General features: G+C 56.6%; 12 protein-coding genes across 12 annotated transcripts; 5 read left to right on the top strand and 7 right to left on the bottom strand.

The window, feature by feature from the left end:
- Positions 1-1857: 1857 nt before the first annotated feature.
- On the top strand, positions 1858-2598 carry EHS24_008782 (uncharacterized protein; the record flags this gene model as incomplete). Its single annotated transcript, XM_028624084.1, has 1 exon — positions 1858-2598. One exon carries the CDS (start codon positions 1858-1860, stop codon positions 2596-2598), a length of 741 nt encoding a protein of 246 aa, XP_028476058.1.
- A 330-nt stretch (positions 2599-2928) lies between these two features.
- On the bottom strand, positions 2929-3984 carry EHS24_008781 (uncharacterized protein; the record flags this gene model as incomplete). Its single annotated transcript, XM_028624083.1, has 6 exons — positions 2929-3109; positions 3166-3297; positions 3337-3393; positions 3434-3638; positions 3685-3748; positions 3790-3984. The coding sequence occupies 6 exons, from the start codon at positions 3982-3984 to the stop codon at positions 2929-2931; spliced, it is 834 nt and encodes a 277-aa protein (XP_028476057.1).
- Positions 3985-4529: 545 nt separating this feature from the next.
- On the bottom strand, positions 4530-5689 carry EHS24_008780 (uncharacterized protein; the record flags this gene model as incomplete). The annotated part of the gene is made up of 6 exons (XM_028624082.1): positions 4530-4576; positions 4632-4712; positions 4755-4872; positions 4922-5159; positions 5204-5514; positions 5567-5689. 6 exons carry the CDS (start codon positions 5687-5689, stop codon positions 4530-4532), a joined length of 918 nt encoding a protein of 305 aa, XP_028476056.1.
- Positions 5690-6210: 521 nt separating this feature from the next.
- Positions 6211-8097, top strand: EHS24_008779 (uncharacterized protein; the record flags this gene model as incomplete). Its single annotated transcript, XM_028624081.1, has 7 exons — positions 6211-6487; positions 6528-6662; positions 6705-6955; positions 6996-7199; positions 7255-7515; positions 7557-7641; positions 7688-8097. The coding sequence occupies 7 exons, from the start codon at positions 6211-6213 to the stop codon at positions 8095-8097; spliced, it is 1623 nt and encodes a 540-aa protein (XP_028476055.1).
- Positions 8098-8555: 458 nt separating this feature from the next.
- On the top strand, positions 8556-11232 carry EHS24_008778 (uncharacterized protein; the record flags this gene model as incomplete). The annotated part of the gene is made up of 5 exons (XM_028624080.1): positions 8556-9554; positions 9606-10129; positions 10185-10802; positions 10853-11117; positions 11164-11232. 5 exons carry the CDS (start codon positions 8556-8558, stop codon positions 11230-11232), a joined length of 2475 nt encoding a protein of 824 aa, XP_028476054.1.
- Positions 11233-11854: 622 nt separating this feature from the next.
- Positions 11855-14046, top strand: EHS24_008777 (uncharacterized protein; the record flags this gene model as incomplete). Its single annotated transcript, XM_028624079.1, has 9 exons — positions 11855-12103; positions 12151-12246; positions 12284-12463; positions 12520-12544; positions 12601-12655; positions 12707-12899; positions 12955-13214; positions 13265-13431; positions 13481-14046. The coding sequence occupies 9 exons, from the start codon at positions 11855-11857 to the stop codon at positions 14044-14046; spliced, it is 1791 nt and encodes a 596-aa protein (XP_028476053.1).
- A 170-nt stretch (positions 14047-14216) lies between these two features.
- EHS24_008776 (uncharacterized protein) lies at positions 14217-15822 on the bottom strand (the record flags this gene model as incomplete). The annotated part of the gene is made up of 2 exons (XM_028624078.1): positions 14217-15576; positions 15620-15822. 2 exons carry the CDS (start codon positions 15820-15822, stop codon positions 14217-14219), a joined length of 1563 nt encoding a protein of 520 aa, XP_028476052.1.
- An 835-nt stretch (positions 15823-16657) lies between these two features.
- EHS24_008775 (uncharacterized protein) lies at positions 16658-17497 on the bottom strand (the record flags this gene model as incomplete). The annotated part of the gene is made up of 1 exon (XM_028624077.1): positions 16658-17497. One exon carries the CDS (start codon positions 17495-17497, stop codon positions 16658-16660), a length of 840 nt encoding a protein of 279 aa, XP_028476051.1.
- Positions 17498-17753: 256 nt separating this feature from the next.
- EHS24_008774 (uncharacterized protein) lies at positions 17754-18714 on the bottom strand (the record flags this gene model as incomplete). The annotated part of the gene is made up of 4 exons (XM_028624076.1): positions 17754-17897; positions 17952-18014; positions 18050-18610; positions 18652-18714. 4 exons carry the CDS (start codon positions 18712-18714, stop codon positions 17754-17756), a joined length of 831 nt encoding a protein of 276 aa, XP_028476050.1.
- Positions 18715-19301: 587 nt separating this feature from the next.
- Positions 19302-20537, bottom strand: EHS24_008773 (uncharacterized protein; the record flags this gene model as incomplete). Its single annotated transcript, XM_028624075.1, has 5 exons — positions 19302-19599; positions 19647-19725; positions 19785-19858; positions 19898-20238; positions 20319-20537. The coding sequence occupies 5 exons, from the start codon at positions 20535-20537 to the stop codon at positions 19302-19304; spliced, it is 1011 nt and encodes a 336-aa protein (XP_028476049.1).
- A 236-nt stretch (positions 20538-20773) lies between these two features.
- Positions 20774-22328, top strand: EHS24_008772 (uncharacterized protein; the record flags this gene model as incomplete). The annotated part of the gene is made up of 10 exons (XM_028624074.1): positions 20774-20886; positions 20945-21018; positions 21061-21127; positions 21173-21287; positions 21380-21444; positions 21482-21696; positions 21737-21800; positions 21849-21910; positions 21957-22009; positions 22053-22328. The coding sequence occupies 10 exons, from the start codon at positions 20774-20776 to the stop codon at positions 22326-22328; spliced, it is 1104 nt and encodes a 367-aa protein (XP_028476048.1).
- Positions 22329-22465: 137 nt separating this feature from the next.
- Positions 22466-25308, bottom strand: EHS24_008771 (uncharacterized protein; the record flags this gene model as incomplete). Its single annotated transcript, XM_028624073.1, has 11 exons — positions 22466-22548; positions 22596-23357; positions 23411-23576; positions 23623-23807; positions 23859-24019; positions 24084-24146; positions 24237-24669; positions 24733-24911; positions 24962-25116; positions 25163-25170; positions 25224-25308. 11 exons carry the CDS (start codon positions 25306-25308, stop codon positions 22466-22468), a joined length of 2280 nt encoding a protein of 759 aa, XP_028476047.1.
- Between the last annotated feature and the right edge of the window lie 219 nt (positions 25309-25527).

Genomic DNA, 25527 nt, shown 5'->3' with positions numbered 1-25527 from the left:
TCAAAAGAGGACATCAAAGGAGGACTGGGGCGGACCGCGGTCGAGGATGTTGTTCTTGGTTGGTACAATTGGGGGCGTTCTGCCAAGTTGATCTCGGCCTGCGCCAGCACCGGTCTCGCCGGAGGCTCTAGTGTTTATTTGCAAGGAATGTGAGTGCAATTTCCAGTCAATACGAGTGGTACATGGGGGCAGCCGAGGATCGCTCGTGAGGTTGTGCTTTCAGGGAAAGCGTATCCGCCACAAGTGCTGCAAGACAACACAGCCACAAGCGAACACTGTGATGGTCGTTTAACAATTTGCTTTCCCCAGCGCGAAGCTTCAGGTCTGTTCTCAGTTGGCCCCGAGGGATAAAAGAGGACAACTCATTTATCGCCCACTGTCCTCCTATTTTGTTCCCAGAGCTGTTAGGTGAGCCTGCCTTTGTCTTCTGTTCTTTGCTCTGGTCTACGTTTGGAATTGACACTCACAGTACGCTATCGCCACCCTGTCACTGTTCACTGGGTATACCCGTGGCTTGCACTTTGACTTGGAGCCACACTCTACCAAACGCAACCCAACAATGTTGTTTTTCTGGGTACTTTTTGTCGCCGCAACGCTCTCTTTGGCGTCAGCCTCCGCGACCACGACCACGATCTGGGGGCTCAGCCCCGTAAAGCGACAGGTCTTACCATCGAACTTGCCCAACAATTGTATTTACACGTGTGCCCTGCTTTCTCAGCAGCTGAACGGAATGTGCGCCATCGCAACGTCGCAGTGCGAGTCCGTTCAGGCGGCGTCTGGCAATCCTTCAAGCGCAGATCATGGATGTGACGTTTGGTCCTCGAACTGCAATACTTTGGCGGCACAGCATGTTGCCACCTGTGAGGCTTCAACCAGTGGTTGCGTCAACTGCGCGACCGCTTCAAGCAACGCCTATGACCTCTGCGAAGGTGCTAGGAGGGCATGTGCTATCGACTACACTGTCTCCGCCCCCGCGGACGTAGCCCAGTGCGCCACCGCCAATGTTGTCTGCAACTACGAGTTATCACTACTGTCGCAAGTCACGCAATGTGGTACAGCCTGTAAAGCGCCTTGCTACGCTCTGGTTTCGTTTTCAGTCATTGGGTCTTATCTTGCTGCTATTTGCACCATGCAGAGCACCACAGCCATCAACTGCTACAATGCACTCAGCATTCTCGGCGGTATCCTTTTGGCAGGTGGCAGTGCGTGCTCCGGCGATACCGGCACCGTGTACTGCGCCTCAGTCACTATGTGGAGCCGCCCGTGTAGCTACATCACCAATGTTCTGCAGAGCGGCATGGCGGCTGCTGTGACTGCTTGTCAGGCAGGGACGACTGTCGGTTCTTCCGATTATCAAGTGTGCGCTTCCGTGTACTCTTACATGAGTGATTATATTCAGGACTATGTGGCTTCTTTTGGATGTTGATTACTGGGAACAACAATGCTCCCCTCCCGCCCATGAAACCATATCACCGTTACTCTGGCGCCTGGTACAAAGTCGTGGCAGACTCAATCGTCTCGGACCGAGGGCAAAAGTGGCCGATGACCTCCGCGCCGCTGGAGCTGCTTTTCGGTGTTTTGAATCTTAGACAACATACTCTGGGATCGCATCATGTCGAAGACCTATTAGAGTGCTTGACGACTGGAGGGGAAGAAGATTGCGAATTGGACAACCGAGACGTTACTTTATCTTTTGGTATGGGCAAGGGATGGCCCAGTGTACGGTACCAGTGTGCGAGTGGCCATTGAATATCCCCGCGTCGGGCCGATTTATCCGGGTTGACCGGAGTTTATCCGCGATCCGAGCGGCGAACGTATGTAGAGGACGAACGACTGACTCGACACATCCGACACTCAATGCACATCGCGCTCCAGCTTGGAACCACCCACTCCCGCGCGACCAGGCAGAATATCACGGCCATGGCGACGACAACACCACTCCGCATGGGCATGCTCTTGTTCCCCGGCTTCCAAATCCTCGACGTGTTCGGCCCCCTTGACGTCATCAACGTGCTCTCCCGGAGCGAGCCCATCGACCTGTCGATCATCGCCGAGACCCTTCAACCCGTATCCAACCGCTCCGACAAGATGACTCTGACCCAATGCGAGCAGCGCGTCGTCCCTACCCACACAATTGCTTCGGTACCCGCGCTTGACGTGCTCATTGTGCCCGGAGGGTTCGGTACGAGGGCTCCTGCTCACGATGTGGACGCCCTTGTGGCCTACATCCGGTCCTCTTACCCCACGCTCCAAACAATCATCTCCGTCTGCACAGGTGCTGGACTTTTGGCACGCGCAGGTGTTCTGGATGGTCGACGCGCAACCACCAACAAGAACGCGTTCTACGACATGACAGTGTTGGGCCCCAAGACGTACTGGGTTGCGCGCGCCCGCTGGGTTCAAGATGGCAACGTGTGGACATCCGCAGGCGTCACTGCTGGGACGGACGCTACTCTAGCGTGGGTGGCAGACAAGTACGGCGACAAGGTTGCGGCGGACACTGCCAACTATCTTGAGCACGAGCGTGTTCTCGACCCCAACGACGACCCGTTTGCGGCGCTGCGAGGCATCAAGGACGTTCCCCCACAGGACGAATGACACACTGCACACCTTCATCCACGTTGACGACCTCACCGGTGCAAGAGGCTTGTGGGACGTTCAATAGTTCAACAAAAGGCAGCGCACACTGGGGATCCAACCTGGGGTGGTCCAAGGCAATAGCCTGTGGAGAAGCCGTCCCAGTTTCCGCCTCCGCCTCTACCCTGCGATTAGTCAACCGAACAGGCGCCCGGGGCTAGAAGATTGGTAGCGGTCAAGGGGGTGTAGAGCTGCAGGCGGCTGAGTGACAGATTGGTGCCTCACAAAGAGAGTCACACAAAGTCAGAAAGTTGTTCATGTAGGATTTACAAATGATGAAGTCTGGAACGGCTAATCATACTTGAACGTGTTCACCAACGTGCCCACTCCCTCAAACCAGATAGCCATCTCTTCGCCATCCTTGATGATGCGCTTGGGGTTGCGACCCCATCCGATGCCGCTGGGGGTGCCCATCTGAATGACACTGCCGCGCTCGAGTGTCGTTCCCTGACTGAGATAGGCAAGGGCCTTCCTGCAGCTGAAAATCATGTCACTGCCCCGTCAGTCCACGTACATGCAGTCACTTACTTGGTGTTCGACTCCTGCACGGTCTCTCCTGAGAGCACGCCCCTAAAGTCCAGGTTGTCTGGATCGTACTGGCCGGGACGCACCAGGACGGGACCGATGGGACACGAATCGTTCAAGCCCTTGCCGAAGCACCTGCACGGGAGTCAGAAGCGCAATGGGAATGGGACTCACCATTGACCGTTGGCAAGCTGGAGCTTGCGAGACGAGACGTCGTTGGAGCATGTGAAACTGACATGTTAGCCGAGCAGAAAGGGATGCCTACACTCACCCAAGAACGTAGTCCAGCGCGTCCTCCTCGGAGATGTTCAGTGCATCTTTGCCAATGACAAGCGCCAGCTCAGTCTCAAAGTCGAGTTGGTCATCCTGGGACACCTTGGCCACAGGAAGCTCGCCAGGGCCTGCAAGCGCAGTGCGGGGCTTAATGAAGAGGATGGGCTCATTGGGAATCGCCATGTTCGCCTCCTTGGCATGAGCTGCGCAGTGGTAAGCGACATTGCCGCCAGATTGCAAATGACCAACCCTTGTAGTTGAGACCAAGGCAGCGGATAATGCTGCAATCGTCGCGAGAGACGGGTGAAAGAACCTGTTTAGAGTCAGCCTGTGAACGGTAGCCAAGTGCCTCACCTTCTTAACCACGTCCTTGGTGCTGGTAACGGTGCCAGTGTACACGTCGCCGTCGATAACGTACACTTGGACCTCTTGTCCAGCCGCAACGGCCAGTCCAACGTCGACCGTCGGGTCAACGGGTTGGCCCAGGCGAACCTGGCCGTCCTTCCCCGTGTAGCGAACGAGCCTGGTCCACTCAGTCGAGTTTGTCATGGTTTATGAAGTGCGTTGAAGAGGACGCCGGTGATGATGGGGAGGGTAGACGCTACCCGAGCCAACGCTATTTGAGCGCTTGGGGTCGTCCCGTCAACAGGCCACCACCCCGCGAGATAATCAACAATCAACGGCCTCATGGGGGAAAGATTAGTCATGTGGGACGAGAGAGTGGGACGAACGTGGGACGAGAGTGCGATTTGGAGATGGAGTTTGGAGTTGGAGAGGGTTGACAAGACTTGGGCGACGTAGATGTGCGGGGACTTGTGCTCTCGGCGAATTGCTGATGATGCCCACCCTGGCCACAGCCGGTTGCCCCATTGCGGGGAACATCCTGGAGTCCCCGCAGCTGCCTTGCGATCTGAGGAGACGTTGGGCCACACTGTGCAGGTTGATGTTGACCCCTTAGGACATAAGCAGGCGGCCGAGCCGGTGTAATCCAGACAAATTGGTTTTGAAATGCTCCAGCAGACCATGGAATTAATAAAAGCACATTCTGGCATTTCAAGCTGCTAACTAGTACTGAGTAACTACAACACTCGTCTCTAAGCCTTCTTCTTGTTGTCGATCACCGCATCCATGAATCCCTTCGCTAAAGTAATAATCAGCAGAGCCCCGCGCATTAACGATCTGGCACTGAAACTCACGGACAGCAGGGCCCCAGATGGCAAGGGCCTCGTCGCTCGCGGCCAGGAAACCAGTCTCCTGGTGGCAATTGACGAGGTCACCTGGAAGGGGAATCAGCCGTGGCCCTGTTTACTGAGACTCACCGTCCGAGTAGTGCTCAATCATGAAATCGTCAGGCATAAACCAGTAGTCGAAGACTTGGGAGCCGAGGATGTGACGGCCCACGCCCCAGGCTGGACGGTACCCTTTAGCCTCCAGGAACTTGGGGTATGGTGAGCACGGAGGTTCGAAAACGAGACAGGGCACTTACGTCGTGACCGATAGCCTGCACATCGGGGTCATTGACTTCAAACGAACAGTGGTGGGGACCGACGTGCAGCGAGTTCTGAGAGAAGAAGAACGTGTGGTGGTCAACCCACTCTTCCTCGCGATCAATGTGACAGAAGGCTGCCACCTGGGTTCCGTCCGGGGCAGTGAGAATGTCGGTAGCCTTAACGTTGAAGTACTTGCAGTAAAACTGGTACGTCTTCTTGAAGTCGCTGATAAGACTGGAGGGATGGGTTAGCTGGCAAGGTTCATATGGCTCACGTACAGTCCAAAATGGCCCAACTTGAACACTGGAGAGGGTCCTTGCTGGTACCTCTGAAAGACGCCCTTGCGGGGTTTGAATGTTGGGTAGTTGAAGACTGGGACGGCGTCGCCGACCTGAGTTGACTGCGGCGCGTCAAGCCCCCAGACCAGGTTGCATGGGAGGTTGTCTGGGTCGCGGAACGTGACCATGTATCCGCCTGCTGGGCCAGCCGGGAGGAGCTTGGTGGCGCCGGGGATCAACTGACTGGCGCGCTCAAGGTCGTCCTTGGTTTCGACAAGGAAAGTGCCGCCCAGGAACTCGCTCTTGTCGGCCTGTGTCTCGTCAGTGTTGTCGAACTACTTTGTCTATAGCACTGGCGCGCACCTCTTCCGCAACATAAACGTAAGGGTCCGGCCCCTGTCCCGCAAAGTAGAGCACCTTGCCACCATTCTCCTCGTAGGCGACACGCATACCAAAGTCCTCAAGAAACTGCCGGGTCGTGGCCATGTCTGCATGTTTGTAGCGCATGTGTGCGAGTCGAACGATGCGGATAGGTGGGGTCTCAGTCGTAACCATGGTTGTGGGGTGGTTTGTTGTGATTGTGGGAAAGGGATGCTCGACTTGCACCTCGTCGTCCCGTCGGCCTCTTTATCCTGCAGCACAACCCGTCGCGGGGACCCTCAGATCCGATACACCCTCAGACCCCCGCATATGGAACAGAACGCCTTCCGCCATCTATGAATGTGGGACGGGCACACGCACCGTCCCTCCAGGGGTTCGGCGACATCCGGTTACTGCGCCATCATCATCACGGTCACTGCGGGGAACTGGGTTCTGCCGGTCCGTTCTGCCGTCATTGTTGTCCCACCACCCCCACTCACTCTGAAGCTTCCACTTGGTGGGTGGACAATGCGACCTTTGCGGTCGAATTCCGCATCACGCTGGCAACTTAAAATGCAACTGAGATCTAGTGAACTGCTGCGACTTCACTCATAGACATTCCTACTTTACCCAACGAACACCACAACATGAGCATCGACGACTGTGATGTCCTCATTGTGGGAGCAGGTCCCGTCGGCCTCCTACTGGCCCTTATGCTTCGCCCCAAGGGCGTCAATGTCAAGATCGTTGAGCGGCAGAGAGCCCTCTACCCTCTGCCTCGTGCGGTTGCCTTTGATCACGAGTCTCGCAGGCTCTTTGGCTCCCTTGGTCTCACCGAGGAGCTGAACCCCATTTTGGAGGATATCATGGGCGAGGGTGGTGAAAACGGTACCAACTATGTGTGGCGAGACGCCGATCTGAAACGTGAGCCAAGTCTGGCATACTTCAACCGCTGACGGCACAGTCATTGTCGACCTCTTCTTTGAAGCTCCCACGCGCTCAGGCTTCCCCCTGTCAATGGGATTTAACCAGCCCGAGTTGGAGCAACTGCTGGACAAGACCGCCATTCAGCGCAACATTCCGATCATGAGAGGCTACAGTAAGAAATGGCCACCATACACTGACTGACTTTCTTTTCCAGCCGTATCTGCCCTGGACCAGCACGCGGACAGTGTCGATGTGCTTCTTGAGCCCGTCACCTGCAAGCAGGGGACCACGATTGAAGAAAGAGACTCTCCGATCGCTACCAAGGGTGGTGAAGCTCCCCACACTCGCCGCGTTCGAGCCTCATACGTGGTGGGATGTGATGGAGCCAACTCGACCGTCCGTCGCCTCCAGAACTTTTCAATGACCAACCTGGACTTTGAAAACGACTGGCTAGTTGCGGATATCGTAAGGGTTTGATTCGTACAATGTCACTGACACTTGACAGCTTTTGCGCGATGGCTACGTACCACCCGAGGTTCGAAAGGTTGGCGCGGCCCAGATCTGCGACCCGAAGCGCCCGACCTCATGTGTCTGGGGTGGAATTGGTCGCAAGCGGTTCGAGTTTATGCGACTTCCTGGTGAGAGCAAAGAATCTTTGCTCCAGGACGACACGATGTGGGGCCTGCTTGCGCCGTGGGGATTCACAAAGGTCAGTTCATGTTTATGTGTGAGGCATTGCAAGACATTCTGACGAGTTCCTACAGGACAACTGCGATCTCGAGCGCAAGGTCATTTATACGTTCAGAGCTCGCTGGGTGGACAACTTTGTCAAAGGCCGCGTGACGTTGGCCGGCGATGCTCTCCACCAAATGCCTCCCTTTATGGGCCAAGGTCTCAACTCGGGGTTCCGTGACGCTGCAGCCCTCGCCTGGAGATTGCCTCTGATTCTCTCCGGAGTTGCAAACGCCGACGCCGTGCTCAGGAGCTACCAGGAGGAGCGCCTCGACCACGTTAGCCGGCTAACCGTGAGTCTGCGATGACATGCGCGGTTGCTGACGAGCGAAAGGTGGACTGTGTGCAACTCGGTTCAGTAGTGTGCGAGACAGACCCTATCAAGGCCAGGCAAATGCACGAAGCATTGCGCAAGAATCGTAAGTGCTACAGTCCCTTGCTGTTGCCTTTTGCTAAACTCGGCAGCTCCTCCCGGCTTTTACGACCCCCCACTTGGTCGCCCAGGAATCCTTACCGCTCAGCCGGAAGCGGGACACCTTTCCCTGCAGCGAGAGCTGAAGACCGGGGATGGGCAGCACCTGTTCGACGAGGTCCACGGATACGGCTGGATGCTGTTGAACCTCGGGGACACGTCGGCAATGAGTCAAATGTCAGACGTGTCGTGCCGATTCTTTGGTGACGTTCTTGGAGGCAAGTGCGTGTCCATCTCGCCGAGCGAGGACACCGAGGGCGAGTACCGTGATTGGTTCGACACTCACATGGGGCTCGACCATGTGGTGCTCATCCGTCCAGACTTTTACGTCTTTGGACACGCGGCGGTGACTGAAGTGGACGGCCTGGTGGAGGACCTGCGACGCAAGTTGAGCGGCCTGTAGAGAAATGTTGTATTCAGATGAGAATGAAATGTCGCCTGTCGCAGAATCTATTCCTGGCGGGCAGCTGGCAATGTGCTGCGGATTGATCCGACGGTTCCCCGGGGCGCGGGGGAGACGGGGGGAGATGGAGATTGCTTCCGCTGGATATAGAGGGAGGAATCGGATATAGAGCCTGGGGGACCGGCGTCGTCGGTCGTGTTGCGAACCATCTCTCGTGCGATCGTGCATTTGCCATCCTCCCTCCATCAGTCTCTTCATCTGTCTCTTCCCCCCCACAACACCCGTTTCTTCCCCGTAAGCGAGTCCGGGGCACGCCACCGCACCTACACACACACCCATCGCTATCCCCTATCTGTCCCTTTGTCCATCCACAACTGCCAAACGTTCCCCTCGTCTTCCCCGTGGTGGTGGAGGGGTCCCGCCTGGTCCCCGCACATACCGACCCCCTGTCGGTCGACATGGACCCCGCCTCAGTCGACACCCCAATGGGTGCAAAAACTTGCCCCGAATGTGGACGCGTCTTCACAAAGCCTGCACACTTACTCCGCCATGTGCGAAGCCATGCCCAGCAAAAGCCGTTTGAATGCTCCGTGTGCCGAAAGAGCTTCGGCCGCACCGATGCTCTCCAGCGACACGAACGCACTGTTCACTCTGCGAAGCGGCAGCGCACGGACGAGGAAAATGCAGACCTGTCCGAGGCAGGGTTTTCGAACGACGGCGACCCAGGCCAATCCAGCAGTAACCCCTTTGCCACAACATCCGAGGCGGACCGCTTTGCCGCCAACGCTGTCGCACTCCACGGCTGGTATGGAGAGCAACCCGGGACACTACTATCGCCCTCGACAGCCTTTGCTGGTATTGAAGCGCATGGAGATGGCGACATGTTTCACCCAAAGCAGCCTCCTACACCTAGCACTGGCGTACATGGTCTGTTGTCGAACCAGGCCACCTTCCTCTCCTCCTTGCCCACCGCTATGCCGACTACTGGCGCAGAGATCAACGACATGATCGCCGGGTGGTTGAATCCCATCGGAGGAGCGTTGGCGACAGAGCACGCCCTTGCTGCCGTCTTCGCCGGTCCGACCCACTTGGCGTCCGTTGCAACCGGCGGTGGCTTCGAGTCCTACCCACTTTCTCTTCAGCACTCGTTATCGATGACAGACGACTCCCTGGGTGCTCAGATGTTGGACATGCAGGCAACGCCGCAGTCTCAGTACCCAGACGCCTCGTCACCTGTCGGCTCTATTAGTGCACCTGACCCCCATCGCCGCCCACCATCCATGTTGGCTATCAACGGCGGTAGACCTGCTCGCAGAGCTTCTCGAACGGTTGTAACCGCCGACACGTGGGAATCCGGCAAGTGCGTGTCGCGGTCCGCAAGCCGTCCCGAGTCTCCACAGCCCAGCTTTACATCTCCAGAGCAGGTGGTTGGCCAGCTGGACATTCGAGGACCCGAGGTGAGCCAACGTTTTGATCCCTTTCCCAGAAGACAACGCTCATCATATTAGGCCTCCATGAATGCGCACGACCGTGGAGAGGTTATCCCGTCCATGAAGTTTCTTGACGCATGCCTTCACCTCTACTTCCGCGATTTTCACCCCTCGTTCCCGATCATCCACAAGCCGACCTTCCAACGCGACCGCACATCACCACTGCTGCTGCTCAGCATGTGTAGCATAGGCTGTATGTTTGTTGGGACACAGGCAGCTCGGGACAATGGCCTCTGGATTTATCAACGGTTGCATGTTGCCACCGTGTTGGCACGAGACACTTATATGGCCACAGAGGCAACTCGCCTTGGAACGACTCTCAGTGCACTTTTGGGACAGGCTTTTAGCTTCCTATACGGGCAGCCAAAGCAAATGCTCACTGCAGAGTGTTTCCATGGCACTGTCGCCACGATGAGCAGGCGCAATGGCCTGTTCACAAAAGTCAAGCCGAATCCCATAACATACGACCTTGTTCAGCATTTGGATTCCGACGCCCTCGAGAGGAAATGGCGACAATGGGGACGCGAAGAGACCTTTAGACGGTTCGTTAACTCATGCCCTTTTTCAATTGCAGAACGCAGCTGACGCGCACTGTAGAATCTCTCTGGGTTTGACAATCCACGGCGCCGAATTAACCATCTTCAGCGGGATAGCCCGTCTCATTTCCGCCCAGGTCTCTCGCGAAGACGGCTTCTCCGACGCGCTCTTTGAGGCAGAAGATGCTCAGACCTGGCGTACTCTGCTCCTGAACTGTCATCCGCAACGTACATCAGATCACCTTGGCACGCCCGAGACATTCCTTCCCACCGTCCTCTTGGCCCAAAGCATTGTCCAAATGCACCAACTAAGCGAGTTTGAGAAGACGCCGTTTGGAGATGACTTGCCCCTTCGCAAACTCTCTGGTTTCCTCGGCTACATGATGGATCTCGCCAAGGACGTTGCAATCCTGTCAACGCTGAGGCACCCTATGGCAGTCGACACTCCATCTCACTTGCGTGCCTTCTCTGCCCTCTGGCACTACACGTTCATTGTGCGACTGTCGCCGCTCAGTCTAATCGAAGAAGCCTCCGGCCGGGGAGGCACCCCCCCAAGCGAAACTATTGCTGAGATTCAAGCATGGGTAAACACGCCATCAGCGCGACTCGCCACGCTTCACTGTGGCCACATTCTCCATCAGACCGCAAACCTCACGGACTTGGGCTTCCTTCTTCCCCGGTAAGGCAACTTAGCTCCATGGTACTTGACAATGGTTGACATCTATCCAGGGCCATTTTCCAGGCCAGCCTCGTTCTGTTGTGCTATCTGTCTTTCGTCACAGCCTCATACGACACCAACGACGTCGTCGATGCTCTCCAAGTCGTTGACTGGAAGCGACTGGTGCAACTGTACGATAGAATAACAAACGGCAGTGTCATTCATCACAGCGACTCGAGTACCAGCGAGGAGCGCTACGTCGCGGACGGAACATGTACAGTCCGAGTTAAAGGATTGATCGATGGCAAGGAGAAGCAGATGGACATTTTTAGGCAAGTTTATTGTGTTCTATCATTGTCCCCACCGCTGACCGATCGGCCAGCTTGCGCTCAACCAGCAACCGCCTTCTCAGAAGGTGCACGCCATGGGCCATTGGCGACAGGTTGGGTGACATTCTCTCCAACTTGTCGTTCTGAACAGGCGTGCGGCAGGGCCAGCTCACGCCGCCTTGTATAGTTTGGTGCCATATGAGATATGTATGTACAATCAGCGAATGCTCCCTCCTCGCCCACAGGGGGCTTTGTCAAACGACCTTATCACTGATATCATCGAGGTGGACGACGTCCTGGATGATGACCCATCCCGCTGGGGCTGCTTTGCATGCGCGTACTTGCCCACCTCGTTGTCGGAAGGCATACCCGACGCCACGTCGACAGCTCGATCCACATACCCCAAATGTGTCCGGCGGCACTGGAATAGCAACGGAATGCGCCTGGAAAGCGCCGTCCCACCCCCGGTTCGTCCCTCGTGTAGTGGGACGTTCGCTTATTGACGCATTGACGCCATTGCTTCGACGAGGGGAACCATGGGGCCAACACCAATGTGTCTTGGGCTGCCGCCGGGATGTCAGGGATGGCGGGGATACTCCGGCCAGACTGTCCGCTTGTGGGACACCTACGTCTGTTGGTTGCCTACACTCTCGATATCGATGGCAATGGCAATTGTATAAGTCAAACAGCTGTGCACTGGCGTCTGAACTTCCCCATACTCTCTTCCGTTTGAATCATTTCGCAATGGTGACCAACACACCTTCCGTCGAAAAATCGCTACATGACCTTGACGTCAAAGGCCAAGACATTGAACACCGGGAGGACAATCCCGATGCCACTGGCTCGTCGCCACCTGACAGTGTATCCGTGGATCTCGAGTACAAGGACGAGAACGAAGAGCCTGTCCTCCACCGACGCACCTACTTTGCGCTTCTCGCACTTTTCCTTCTCAACTATACGCAGGTGGTGGCCTTGAACGGACCTCCATCGGTGGTGAGTATGATTGCTTCCCGCAGTGGGCATCCATTAACAAGAAACAGCTCACGTATCTGGGCAAGGATGTCGACGGTGTTGCAGACCAGACTTGGGTTCCTAATGCTTTGTCCCTTGTTCAAGCCGTCGGTGGGCCGGTCATTGTGAGTAGAGTGACATTTGTGCAGTGTTAATCCGCAGTCTTTCGCTTCCGATACTTTTCAAGCGCGCAAGACTCTCTTGGTGGCCACTTGCACGGTCTCCTTTATTGGCGCGGCTATCGCTCCTGGAGCAAAGGACATCTATCGTGTTATTGTAGCCCAAATCCTCATTGGTGTGGGCTTTGCTGCCGTCCCCTTGGCTTACGCCATTCCATCCGAGGTATGTCTATTGTTGACGATCAGATCGAGCGAATTAAAACTGACAATAAAATACAGATCCTGCCACGCAAGTGGAGACCTCGTTAGTGCCACTCTATAGTCGTCGGCCGTGAGAGTCCATGCTTACATCTAAATCAGTGGCGCAGTCCCTCATGAACGTTGCTGCCTCTCTCGGCGCAGCATCGGCACCGCTGTAAGTTACCGACCTTAATCTGTCCGTACCATCCGCTTACATCGCCACAAGTATTGCAGGAGCTCTCACCGAAAAGTCGACTCACAGTGGCTGGCGAAACTTCTATTGGATCCAGATGGCCATGTGGGGATTGACCGTCATTGGCCTGCTCGTCGGATATCGCCCTCCCAAGCGCCACTCGGGACTGGACCACTTGTCGTTGTGGCAGAAGATCGGTCGTCTCGATCTCCCTGGCATGGCACTCGTGAGCACCATTCGCGCCGCTGTCCAATTACCATGTGATCTGACAGATTTTAAAGCTCAGTGGCGGAGTGACCTTGCTTTTGGTCGGGCTCTCGCTCGGTGACAACCCATGGCCATGGACAAGTGCTCGTGTCATGTCTACCCTGGTCATCGGCATTGCATTGTTGATCGCCTTTGGCCTTTACGAATGGAAAGGAACCAAGGTTGGGATTCTGCATCACGACCTGTTCGAAAGGAGAACTTTCCCTCTCTGTGTCGCCCTCATGTTCTGTGAAGGTGTCATGCTGTTCTCCATAATCTTGTTCTATCCTGCCGTGTGAGTGACTGTTCGGTCCGTTTGGGGGCAACCGCTGATACTCCTTCCAGAACAGAGGCTCTTTTCGAAACCGACCCCTTCCTTTCAGCCGCACGCCAGATCACATTTTGGCTGTGCAGCGGTGCAGCGACTGTCGTTTATGGATTCTGGAGCTCCAAGCGCCGTACAATCAGAAGTCCCCTTATTGTCGGCTTTACCATCTTCGCCGCTGGACTCGGTAAGTCTCCTCGTCAATCAGAAACTTCCGAATATCGCTGACAAGTTAGTCGGAATGGCCACAATTCAGCCGGGACAGTCTACGAACGCCATTGTCTTTGATGGACTGGCGGGAATTGGCTTTGCGGCACCTCTCATTCTCCTGATTGCGGGCGTGCAGCTGTCAACACCCCACCACTTGATCGCAACGGCCACCGCAGTCCTCACTTCGAGTCGCGCCGTCGCTGCTTCCGTTTTCACGGCCATTTATAGCGCCACTGTGAACAGCGCGACCAGCGTCAAGCTTCCCAAACACGTTGCTGCAGCCGCCATCGCTGCTGGTCTGCCGCCCCAATACGTAACGGAGTTTGTTGGCGACCTCCTCAGCGAGAATTCTACGGCGCTCGAGTCGATCCCCGGTGTCACACCCGCAATTATCCAAGCTGGTGCGGGCGGTGTTTTGCAAGGTTTGGCAGACAGCTTCCGCCTCGTCTATATCATTGCCGCGCCGTTTGGCGTTCTGGCCTGCGTTCTGGCCTACTTCCTGGACGACCTCACGAAGCTTATGAACTACCGCGTCGATGCTCCAGTCGAGGAGCTTCACGCTAGGCACAAGGCCGAGGAGACCACCGCATGAGTCGTGAATTGGGAGAGGGGTAAATATTCAGCAGTGTTGAAAGGAGGTTAGTTTGGGAAGGGTTACAGGTTGCTATGCAGTAAAGTGCGCATTGTTGAGAGCGACTTGGGGGGCTATTCTCATTATGCATCGACCACCACGTCATCAGTGCCGCCACCTTCTCATACACCTTACAGCGGGCTCATTGTTGGAAGCAATGCGGTTTGTTGTGCTCGTGGCGACTTTCGTGGTGGTGGCCTGGGGCCATAGCCAACTGATGAGGACGGCTGTTTATCATCCATCTCGCCAAACTCGCCTAAGCCCTGAGTTGGCCATGGGCCAGAGGCGTTGCCCCATTGCCTCGGTGGAGAAGATGGCACTGTAGAAGGCATGGAAGCCCGGTCGGCCTGGGTCATAAGGGGACTAGAGTGTGTGGACGATATCGGGCCACCAGGTGGTGGCGCAGGGAAAAGACTGATGAGCGATGCGCTGTTCGTGTCTGCGGTGATTGGTGTCGTAGCATCCAAGCTGGGTGGCACCGAGGACGACGTGGACATGAACGTGTGCCTCGGCGAGCTCAAAGCCATCGGCGAGCTTGGCATGGGCGATTGAGATGACTGGGACTGGGACTGGGACGACCGTGATGGGTTGGTGGGCGATGCTGGCGCGAGGAAAGGCGAGCCCAAAAGTGGCTTGGATACTCGGTCAGCTGCTGGCACACCGGACCAGGAGTCGGAGTGGCGGTGGTGCTCATACTGTGTGGCTCTGCCTGCGGCATTTTCTTCATTCCTGTCCGGTCCTTGATCGAGAGCCTTTTCACGGCCAGCACCCCAGGCGGCCGAGCGGCCGCGCTTTTGACGCCGTCGGTGGAATAGCAGGAGCGCGAGGAGCAGTAGTGCAATGAAGGCGAGACCGCCAACAACACCTCCTGCGATTGCACCCGCATTGGACTTTGACTTTGATGCTGGTGTCGAATCTGCTCCAGAACCGGTACTGTCCGTGGTCGTTGCAGTAGCAGGGCGTGCTGTACCCAATTCCAAAGACGAGTGTGACGTGTCTGTTGCATGAGCGGATGTTGCATGAGCGGAGTCCTGGAGAGGCGATCCAGTTGAGCCCACCCTGACCACCGACGAGGATGTTCCCGTTGGCAATGCGGTGGTGCCCGACGCACCAGACGCACCGATTGTGATCTCGCCTGACGAGGGAACAGCTCTCGAAGTCGATGACCCATCGCTTGGTGCAGACGAGACGTGGGATCCGGAGGACGCCGCAACTGTCGAGGCAACTACTTGAGCTGCTGAGTCGGAGACGGATACCACAGTGCTTGAAGCGTGCGTTACCGTGATATCAGCAGGCGCAAGCCATGATGATTGGCAAGTGGTGTCGCCTTGCCCAACTGTAACAGGACTAGATTGGGCGGTCGCTCCCGTCTGGTCATGCACGACCAGCATGACCTGAGCTCCAGGCGCTATTTGCACAACCATGGGCCACGTGAGCTTGGTGGTTGGTGCGCCGATGAGAGTCCACGATGTTCCGTCAACAGTGTATGTGCTGGCAAACGTCAGCGAACTAACAGTGAACACGTCACACGTACACGGAATATGGCGCTGTTCCTCCGCCCCAGTTGATCTGGGATATCTGACACGCTGACATTGTTGGCGTCTCGATGAATAAAGCCTGTTGGGCTTGTGTGCACTTGACGAACACCAAGCCGAGGACCATGACCAATGGTAGCCTCATTTTGACGAGAACCACCGGAAAGGAGAGGTTTGACGTGCTGTAAGGGGATATTGCCATGTTGGTAACTGGTCGAAGTTGCGGCCGGCGCGGTTCGCCGCCTCCGATGTCGACGAGAAAGGGTGACTGCCGCCGAGAAGAACAGCAGTGTTGGTGGTGATGAGCAGCGACAAAGTGTACATCGTCAAAGTGTGAGTGAGGTATGTATCTATGGCAGCTTGTCAAGGAGCTCGGCTACTGAGCAAGGCCAGGAGAGGGTCACTCGTCACACCACCATGAGAACAGTCGTTTACCGCTCCCGCGCTCACTGCATATGCAGGCACCCGCGGCCGTCGTTTTGGTTTCTGCCCAGTCTGTCATTTCCGCGGCATGTCGACCACAACTGACGACGGTGCCTTGCAAACGGCCATGGCCAGGTTTCGAGTCCCGTAGTTTCGTCCCCCTTGCCAAAGCACATGCTGCATTGGGACGCATGAGGTCGCCGTCACTCCGGTTTCCATTATGGATGTCGCCTGGATTCTATGTTTGAGTGGTGACCGTGGAGGAAGAAAGGCCAGGAATGCGATTCCTGTCAAATTGGGTTAGAGTTTGTGATGACGTCCAAGTCAAAGCGTCGTCCGGGCATTCAGTGTTTTTGTATTTGCGTCGGGATATCCAGCCTATTGTTCCCCAGGATAGCAGACACAGATGTATGTATGCATACATGGGCTCGTCACAACAGGATGTGTTTCCGTTGTACTATGCTCTTACTGTTGATGGCATTGAGACACAGGACTTAGGGGGTTTGAACACAGCGCTGTTCGGGTTTCCAAACCGATGACCCTTCCAAACATTCCACAATCGATACCGACGTTGACGGAACCGGTCCAGGAGATGAGGAGGCGTAGGCTGGTCTTCATGCCCACACCTCAGGCCCCTCGAAGGGTTTGCCATCAACCAGAAGCTGGACATTGCCCGAGTCGAATGCGACCAGCCCAGCGATGGACGAAAGCTGCGGCATGGGCTCGGCATAAGACCAAGCCACAAGGGAGCCGTCACCGCCCTTGAGGCGCCAATAGTCCTCGCAGTGACCCTTGTACGGACAGGACGTGCGACGATGGACGTGCTCGAGGAGGTCCCAGTTGATGTCGGCCCGTGAAAGATAGAACCGCGTTGGCAACGTAGTTTCGAAAAGTGCAACCGAATCCGCAGAGTCAGCAAGGACGGAGCCGCTCATAACAGCCTGGATGTGGCGGTGGGTGGGCACAGTATCAACCCGAATATGCGGGTCGCGTGGGTGGGTGTGCACCTCCTCTTGCTCCTCGTACCAAGCTAATTCGGTGGCCGGATGCCAGCTTAGTGATATCCAGTCTTCAAGCTCGGGACGGTTGTACTTCCACGCGGCACACGGGATTGTTGTATGGAGGAGAACGAGGTCAAACCACGTTACCTCGGCTTTGGGGCGCCAGTACGCCTTGGCAGCCTCGGGATGAGTCGTGGGCACGAGCAAGTCGTTTCGCACATGCGCAAGGGGGAACGCGTACTCTGGAATACCACTGTTGGGCTCCCACACGAGGAGTTGGTGGCGGCTGTCAACAACGCAAGTGCGCTCACCAGGCACAATAGCGCGCACCCAGCGAGACGATGGTTCAAAGGTAAAGTGGTCAAACTTGGTGGGGCGACGGACAACTGACGTCGACGATTCCGGGAGCTTGGGAATTGTGCTGTCCGGGTGGGTGAACTGTGGGAGCGACATTGTGGGCCGTCGTTTCCAGGGTGGTGGTGTGACAGCGCGCAGAGAGGGTGGCAAGTGCGTGAATGTCTCAGCTCGTCTAACGCATGGTTATATATATGAGGTGGAAGGCGACGTGTATGGGTGACAAAGCAACAACAAAAGTATCAGTCAGTTACGGAATGACGTCAGCCAGTGGGGCTGGGCAGAGGGCTGTTCGGATGCGAGACAAGTGCATTCGCAGCTCCTGTCCTTGCCCACTACAATTGAGTCTACTCGACTACTCGCTGTTGGGTCCGCCATATGCTCTCCCTATCGAAGCAGGCCTGTACACTTCAGTGAGCCACGTCTTGAGGTCAATCATGCCCCCAAATTCCCTGCGGCATTCGGTGGGGTTGGCTTCAAATGGATGCACTTGGAGTTGCTGCAAGCAATGTAAGCGACATTCGTTCCACAACGTCCATAACGCTGGACTTACACCAAACATGTGCACCACGAAAGGGTTAACGTCCTCTTCAGGAGCCGGCAGACGGCCAATCTCCTGTTCCAGATTGCTCGGAACTGTTGGCCTGTCACGGCATCACCAGCCAGCATCAACTTCTTGGAAGCGTACTTTTCGGGATTGGCGAAGCAGAGCGCGGCCACTCGCCCAATGTCGTCGGTTGCAATATACTTGTGCACATAGTCCTTGGGCCATGACTGCGTTTGGGCTGGGAAGCCAGGCCAGAAGAGGGTCTCGAGGAACCCGGCTGGGCCCAGGAAGGTAGACTTCAAAGGCAGTGTTTGCAGGTGGGCCCACACGTCACGCTTGACATCGAATGCGTCGATTCCGGTCTTTTCTGTACCGCTCAGATCCACACCAGAGTACACCACGTACTTTACACCATGGACCGCAGCCGCACTTAGGATGGCATTGGACAGCTCGAGTTCACCCTTGACGGAAGAGTGACACATGAAGAACAAGCCGTCAATGGTATCTCCATGCTCTGCCACCGAGGAGAAGAGAGAGGTCGGGTTGTTGAGGTCACCAGTGACCATTTGGATGCGAGGGATGGCCTTGAGACTTGTTGCGGCAGCGGATGAAAGGTCACGCGAGACGGCAAGGATCTTGTTTGTCTTGGTTTGTGAAGAAAGGTACTACCACGGTAGTCAGTGGGTGTATTGAGTACGCTGCGTACCTTGCAGACAGCGCTGCCCTGCTGGCCAGTGGCACCGATGACGAGGATCGTGTTGAGCTCCATGCCTAGCTAGAAGTAGTGGGTGTGTTGCGGGGAGAGTAGTTTGTCAGTTTGCCCGGCCGGAGGAGGTGGGAGGTAGAGTAACGTTTCGCTGTGTTGATTTATATACATGAGACTCGTTTATGAGGTCTCCCATCCCGTTCCGTGCTCCCCAACAAGCTTCATGTCGAATGTGACATGCCAGCCGGCGCCGAGGTGGCCACTCCACTGCCCGAGGTGTCGCCGAGGGTGAGCGATATTAGTTGGTGCCTGGACGGGTTATCATTATGATCTCAGAGCACTCGCGACTAACAGGGACGAGCATTTATCGCGCTTCGATCTGTCCAAGCTATGGTGGCCGACAAGCAGAAGGGTATTGGTTGGCAAGGGCGGTGGGCAGACTGTGGTACTGTGAGCGGAATGTTTCGTCCGGCCGTCAGCTCTACGTGGCTGTTTTGTTGCCTCAGGTGCATTGCGCCACTTTCAGCGATGTGCTCTGCAACAATGCCGGTACATGCTTGGCTGTCCTTGGGTGCTTTTGGTACTACTGTCCCTCCCTAGGGACATTCTGCTCGCCCCTTGTGATACTGCTACTGGCTGAGGCCTTTCCCCTAGGACGCCTGCTTGGCCGCCCAGTCCTCACGGATCTTGTAAAGGCTGCGGCCGTCCTTGACCACCGAGGCCACATCGACCTCGACGACAGAGACACCAACCTGATACGAGTCAAAGCCTCCGATGCGGCCACGGAGGGGAGCCCAGACAGCGGACCCGCCCATGAATCCCTCATACTCGGCGCCTCCGGCGTTGCACATGACCCACACGGTTTCGGTCTCGAATGAGCGCGCAAAGCAGAGGGCGGACAGGACAGAGGTCTCGTAGTTGCTCGAGTGTTCGTGGCGCGAGACATGACTGTAATTATCAGCCGAGAGAGCAGGTAAAACAAACGCGAGACGTACGGTTCGCTGTCAGTGGCCATCCAATACGTCGGGTGGAAGATGATGTCGGCCCCGAGGTCAGCAAGAGTCTGGGCGGGACCTGGGTGCGACACGTCCCAGCCTGTTTGTCAGCCAGGGTTCACCAGGTGTGCAGCTCACAGATCTGGAAGCCTGCCTTGCCCCACTTGGTTTGGAAGACGGCTGGCTTGCCGGTACCAGCCGTCAAGTAGTCACTGCGGATTAGCGCACGGTCCAAATCAGCCTAAACTCACCGCTCGGGGTGCCAGAGGTTCTCCTTGATATACTCTCCCAGCAGGTCGCCATTCTCGTCAATGAAGAACGCTGTGTTGTGTAGGACGGGCTCCGAGTTCTCCTCGGCAGAGCTGGGATGCTGCTGGAGCCATTTGGCCCACTCGAGCTGCGCCGGCGTGATTTTGCCACCGGGCTTGGCTCCGCTCAGGAGGTGCTCGAATGGAGAGCCGGTTGGGAAGGCCGCGTTGCCAGCCGAAGGAGGGTGGGTGCCGTGTACAATGGTGCCGACGATGGAGATGCTGTGCCTCTTTGCAAGAGCTTGCAGGAAGGACGTGAGGTGGACCGAGGGGAAGGTGAGATACTGCATTGGTCAGAGCAAGGTTCCCAGACCCATCGTCTCCCAGACCAATCCGCAGCAACCAGGACTCTCAGGACACTCACCTGGCGGCCCTCGTTGGCAATGCCCTGGAGAAAGTACTCTGGGAACACGACGACGTCGGCCTTGTGAGCGGCAGCATCCTTGACACGGCGCTCGACATCGATGAGGTTCTGCTCAATGGTCGGGAACGGGGTGGTGGTGTGCGCCTTTTCGAGCTTTGCGGGACCCTCGTCGGCGGACACTGGCCAAGTCTGGGCGAGGGCGATACGGATCTTTGTCATTGCTGTAAAGGAGCAGAGAGAGTGATGGTGTAAAAGGACAAAAGGACGGCAGTGAGAGATATCTTGGGGGGGCCTCGTGACGACATTTGGCGGGGGCGATTTCGAGGCCCCGCATTATCGGCGCGTGGGCGCTTCTCGGCAGCGACCCGTCGGCAAACGGGGCCAGTCAATTGACACACATCGTTGCATTGCTCCCAACACCTCCTCCATTGCTCATCCAGCACACCCTTGTGGCCATGCACTCCTCGGCACGGCGTCTGCTCGTGAGGGCCCAGTACCTCCCCTTGGCTCTGGCAGCTGTGTATGCCCTTATCCTGCTCGTGTTTACAGTACCGGCAGTTCAAGACGAGTGAGGATGGAGTTGCCTTCCATGCCCTCCCGACAGTGCTGAGGCTTACCCTGTGTAGATTCGTCTTCCTTCAACGTCTGCGACTGCCTTTGGCCGCAAAGTATGACAATCCAGAGCACTATGGGTTAGCTCGTGCGTTTGATGCGTGTCTGACATACGAATCTAACCCGTCAGCGTACAAGACGCGTAACCTGAGGATCGAGACGCCAGACGGAGAGGTACTGGGGTTATGGCACATCCTGTGAGCTTGCTGTTGGATGAAGATTAGTATCCTGCTGACCGTCAGCCCTCAGAGTGTGTACATTGCTCAAGACCCATTCCCTCCCAGCATGCGTCCTCGCGACAGCTTCTTTGACAAGGCGTTTGGGAGCAGGCCGACCATCCTGTACTTTCACGGCAACGTGCGTTGCTAACACCGGCTTGCCCTTGGGTAACACACACCCCCCCCCCCCCCCCCCCCCCCCCCCTGCCGTGCTGACACCGCTCCTCCAAGGCCGCAACTCGCGCTGCCTCCCACCGTGTGCGCACTTACATTGAAATGTCCTCTCGGCTCGACGTGTAAGCCAGCCTCGCGTCCATTTGAAACTGACATCAGCAACGTCATTGCCGTCGACTACCGTGGCTTTGGAGACTCGACGGGAACCCCGAGTCAGCAAGGGCTGGTAATTGACGCGCGCACAGTCTGGGATTGGGTGCAGGCACGAGTTGAGCGCGCCAGTATCAAGCCCGCAGACCAACAGATTATGCTTGTTGGCCACAGTCTCGGTACCGGTGTCGCATCTGCCCTTGCCGCCGAGCTGGCGGACGGTGGTGTGTAACCAAAAGTCGCTGTCACCCGAGCTAATCCCAGGTCTACACCCGCGCGCCATTGCACTAATTGCACCGTTCACGTCGATTCCTGACCTTCTTTCATCGTGAGTTGAATAAAACCAGTGCAGCAGCGATCTGACAAACGAACGTAGGCTTTGGCTCTTTGGCATCATCCCTCTCCTCACTCCACTCAAAGCCATTCCAGGCGCCATAGGTAAATAAGGGTTCGGGTTTCTGTCAGGAGGGCTAACGCTGCGCAGACTACTTCAAGACCCACGTCGTGCAGCGTTTCAACTCGAGCGAAGCTCTGTCGGTGCGTATCCCTACCTCATCCTGTCGACTGACCCGTCCCTCAGCGGACAACATCTCCCATGCTCCTGTTGCACTCCTTCGACGACCCCATTATCCCTCATTACCACTCCGTCAACCTCTTTCAACAGCTCAACTCCCCCAACGGAACGCAGCTCGAGTCGAGCATCCGTGACTTTTCATACCCTGGGTGGGGTAGAGTCACTTACGCTGAGGTTGCCGACCGTGAGGTGGTCTTCTGGGAGGGCGAGAGTGGAGGGCACAACAGCCTGGGTCACTCGGAGGGGACCATGGACTTGATGGCGTGGATCGGTAAGCTCTAGCCAAATAGACACCATAGAGCGAAAGCCTTCTTCATATCCATGTAACTATTGTGTATATTCTTCGTATATTTGTAAGGAGGGTATGGTTTTACAGTTGTTAGTTACAGATTGCCAGAAACGCGCAGAGACATCCTTGCTCAAGCTTGAGGCGCGATGGGGAACCAGCTCGACATGTCCGTGTTAAACGACCCGTCAACCTGGAGGTGCCCATTGTTGAGGTCTACTAAAAGTCAGCCACAAACATAGATATGGTCTCAGGGAACTCACCATCGGTCGGGAACCACGATGCGAGGTTGAAATCAATCGGCCACGACACACCGACGAGATTGATGTCGGCCGCTGGAGCTTCCTCATTCTGCGTCCATGGAAGGGGGTCGAGACCCAGGGGCAGGGAATCGACCTCTGGCTCGCGAACATTCTCGCCCTTCGATGCGGCCACGCCGGCACGGGCGGCTTCATCGGAGATGGACGTGTACGGGATCACGTTGCGCTCACGAGCGCGCGCAAGAGTGGATGTGAGAAGCGGGGTGAACGGATGCGCGGGATAGTAGGGCATCTTGAGTAGGAGCTTGTCAATGTCAAGGCTGATGGTGTACCGGTCGCACACTTCTGGGAGGAGCTCAACCATGCGGAGCAAGTATCGGGCCACTGCGACGATACCAACATGGAAATTGTGGTTGCCAAACTCCGAGTCCTTCTCCTGCGGCCCGCTGCCAAGCGACGAGATGAGAAAGGCTGCGCTGCGCATCGCTGCACCGAGCCACTGCCTGCGCTCTGGTGAGAGGCGGAGCACATCGCTGCGGTTGTGTACCCCGTACCACGCCACAGAGTTGGTGTATAGGACCGCGTAAGCCTTTTGGCTAGCGATTTCCTTGACGAGAAAGTGGTCTGACGGAAGACCGATGGTGCGGTAGTGCTTGTGCCAGTGTTCCTGCCACTGGTTCGTCTCGCGATTGAACTTTCGCAGCTGCTCGTCCACATGTTCAGCGCTCTGGTTCACCACAGACTGGTAGGGCCAGAAAGCGGTTTCTGCAGTAATGTGTCAGGTTCAAACTCATCTACTCGATTCTGCAGACACCTACCGCGGCACTCGAGGAGCTCGACGGAAACGACCAACCGGCTATCGTGGAGGTTGGCAAGCGGGTGGTCCAGTAGCTCGCGCGCGTATGCTGAACGTTCATTCGGCGGACATGAGAACTGGACAGGGAGCGCATGGTTGAACGACATCTCAAAGGTTTGCTTGACCAGCTAAGCAGATGTCAGCCATCGGACAGACTTCGATGAGTAGACTCACTGCCAGCCACGTCCGCGCGCCGGCCACAAGGGGACGCTGCCTTTCCAGCATGCTGTGTGGCTGCTGAGCTGCAGTGCGGATCTTGTGGAGATAGGGGAGGCACCGGAAAAGGCGCATATCAACGGCCATGGCCATGGCATGACAGCAGATCCGCCACGAGTGCTCGTCCCAGCTGGAGAGGAGGACTGTGGTGTGGTCAGCAATGCGCTCCGAGTGCCCATTTGTTCTTGTCTCACCGAGTGCCTGCACGGTTTCAAGAGTGGCAATGGGCGAGAACAGTGTAAGCTTGCCCATTGCCTCTGCGTGCTCCTTGAGCTTGGTCGTCAACTCGGAGGCTGGGCGACAGCCACTCCGGGCCCTCAGGGCCACCCAGAGAATGACCGTGATGCAGAAGGGACTGCGGCGACGAAGGCTAATGCATAAGCTTTCGGTCCCATGGGCGGCACGTAGCCGACACTCACTCCTCCCAAGTGTCTACGCTAGCGTCCAGGATGGGGAGGAATGGATGTGCGTGCTTGAAGAAGCTTTCCGGTCAGCATATTACGAGCGCATTTTGGACTCCGACAACCGATCAGAGCTCCGATCGCTCCGACCTCCGAATCCCAGCTACTCACGCATCGAACAACTCCCTCCCGTCCGCCTCCGAGCACCATCCCAATGTGACTGGGTCTGCAAACCCAGCGAGTGCGTCGCCCTTTTCGCGGATGGGGCTGCGACCCCAGTCGCCAACCATGTCGCTGTCTATCCTGCGGCGCTTCCCCACGGGCAGGCCCTCGTCGCGCAGCCGCCGCTCCTCCTCTTTTCGGGTAAGGAGCGAGAACGGCTCGTTGCGCATTGCACTTTCGAGTGGGTCATCGTCGTCCTCGTCACCACCACCGATGGCGTTGTCGTGGGGATGTGCAATGGACGAAAGCACGTTGCTTCCTGCCAGTGGCGTGCCCCACGGTATGGTTGTGGACGAGTCCAAAGGGTCGGCATATAGAATATCCGGAGTGAGCATGTGCTTTGGGTCGGCGGGATCTGGGCGGGGCTGGGGTCGCATTGGGCCTTGAAAGGCTGTCAGCTCGTGTGTACGTGTCGCTGGCGAGAGCGGCAAACGCGGCGACGCACTGGTGCCACCTCCTCCAGCTCCCTGCCATGCGCTCGTCGTTGGTGACGGCTCGGATCCCGACGTGGGTGTCTCAAGCTGGACTCCGCCGCTAGCAGCGGCCATACGGCGGAGAAAGGACGAGATTTCGTCCAGTTTAGCTGTGATACCCCCCACCTGGCCCTCGAGGCTGTCGAGACGGCTGGGAACATGTCAGCGCGGTGGACAGAGTAGAGCAGCGCTTGGACCTACGTGCGAGTCGCCTTGACAAACACCTCCGAGTCCTCAAAGCCATTCCGGGCCGCCGGACCCATGTCGAACCGGCACTCAATCTTCATCGTCCTGCAACGCTTGCAAGGCGGGTTCTCCTTGTCTGTGCACTTGATCTTCATACGACGACACGCATCCTGGTCATGAGCATGTATTTGTATGCACACTCCTAGCTCAACTCACGCAAGCACCTGGGGAGAAGCAGTCAGCGTGGTGGCTATCAACCGCATGGCATAAAACTCACGGTCCCGGACAGGGACGTCTGCCCTCGTTTCTGACCCAGAGCTAGGCGACTCGCCATGCTGGCGCTTGTTGCTCGAGGACGACATGGCGGTAACTCCGTCGAGAAGGTAGATGGTGTCAACGTCAAAGGGAGCGATGATCTGTCAAAGAACGCTGGTGGTGTAAGGGATGGGATAGAGACGAAGATGGTGGTGAGGAAAGAGCAATGGTGCAAGGCAAACGGGGTGGACGCGTTTGGACGGGTGGCTTACATGATATGGGAGGGCCACACTTGGATAACCCCCACCCGGGTCAAACCTAACTGC

Source organism: Apiotrichum porosum (assembly GCF_003942205.1).
Source record: "Apiotrichum porosum strain DSM 27194 chromosome Unknown scaffold_7, whole genome shotgun sequence".
NCBI lineage: Eukaryota > Fungi > Basidiomycota > Tremellomycetes > Trichosporonales > Trichosporonaceae > Apiotrichum > Apiotrichum porosum.
This window is presented reverse-complemented; position numbering and strand designations above follow the sequence as displayed.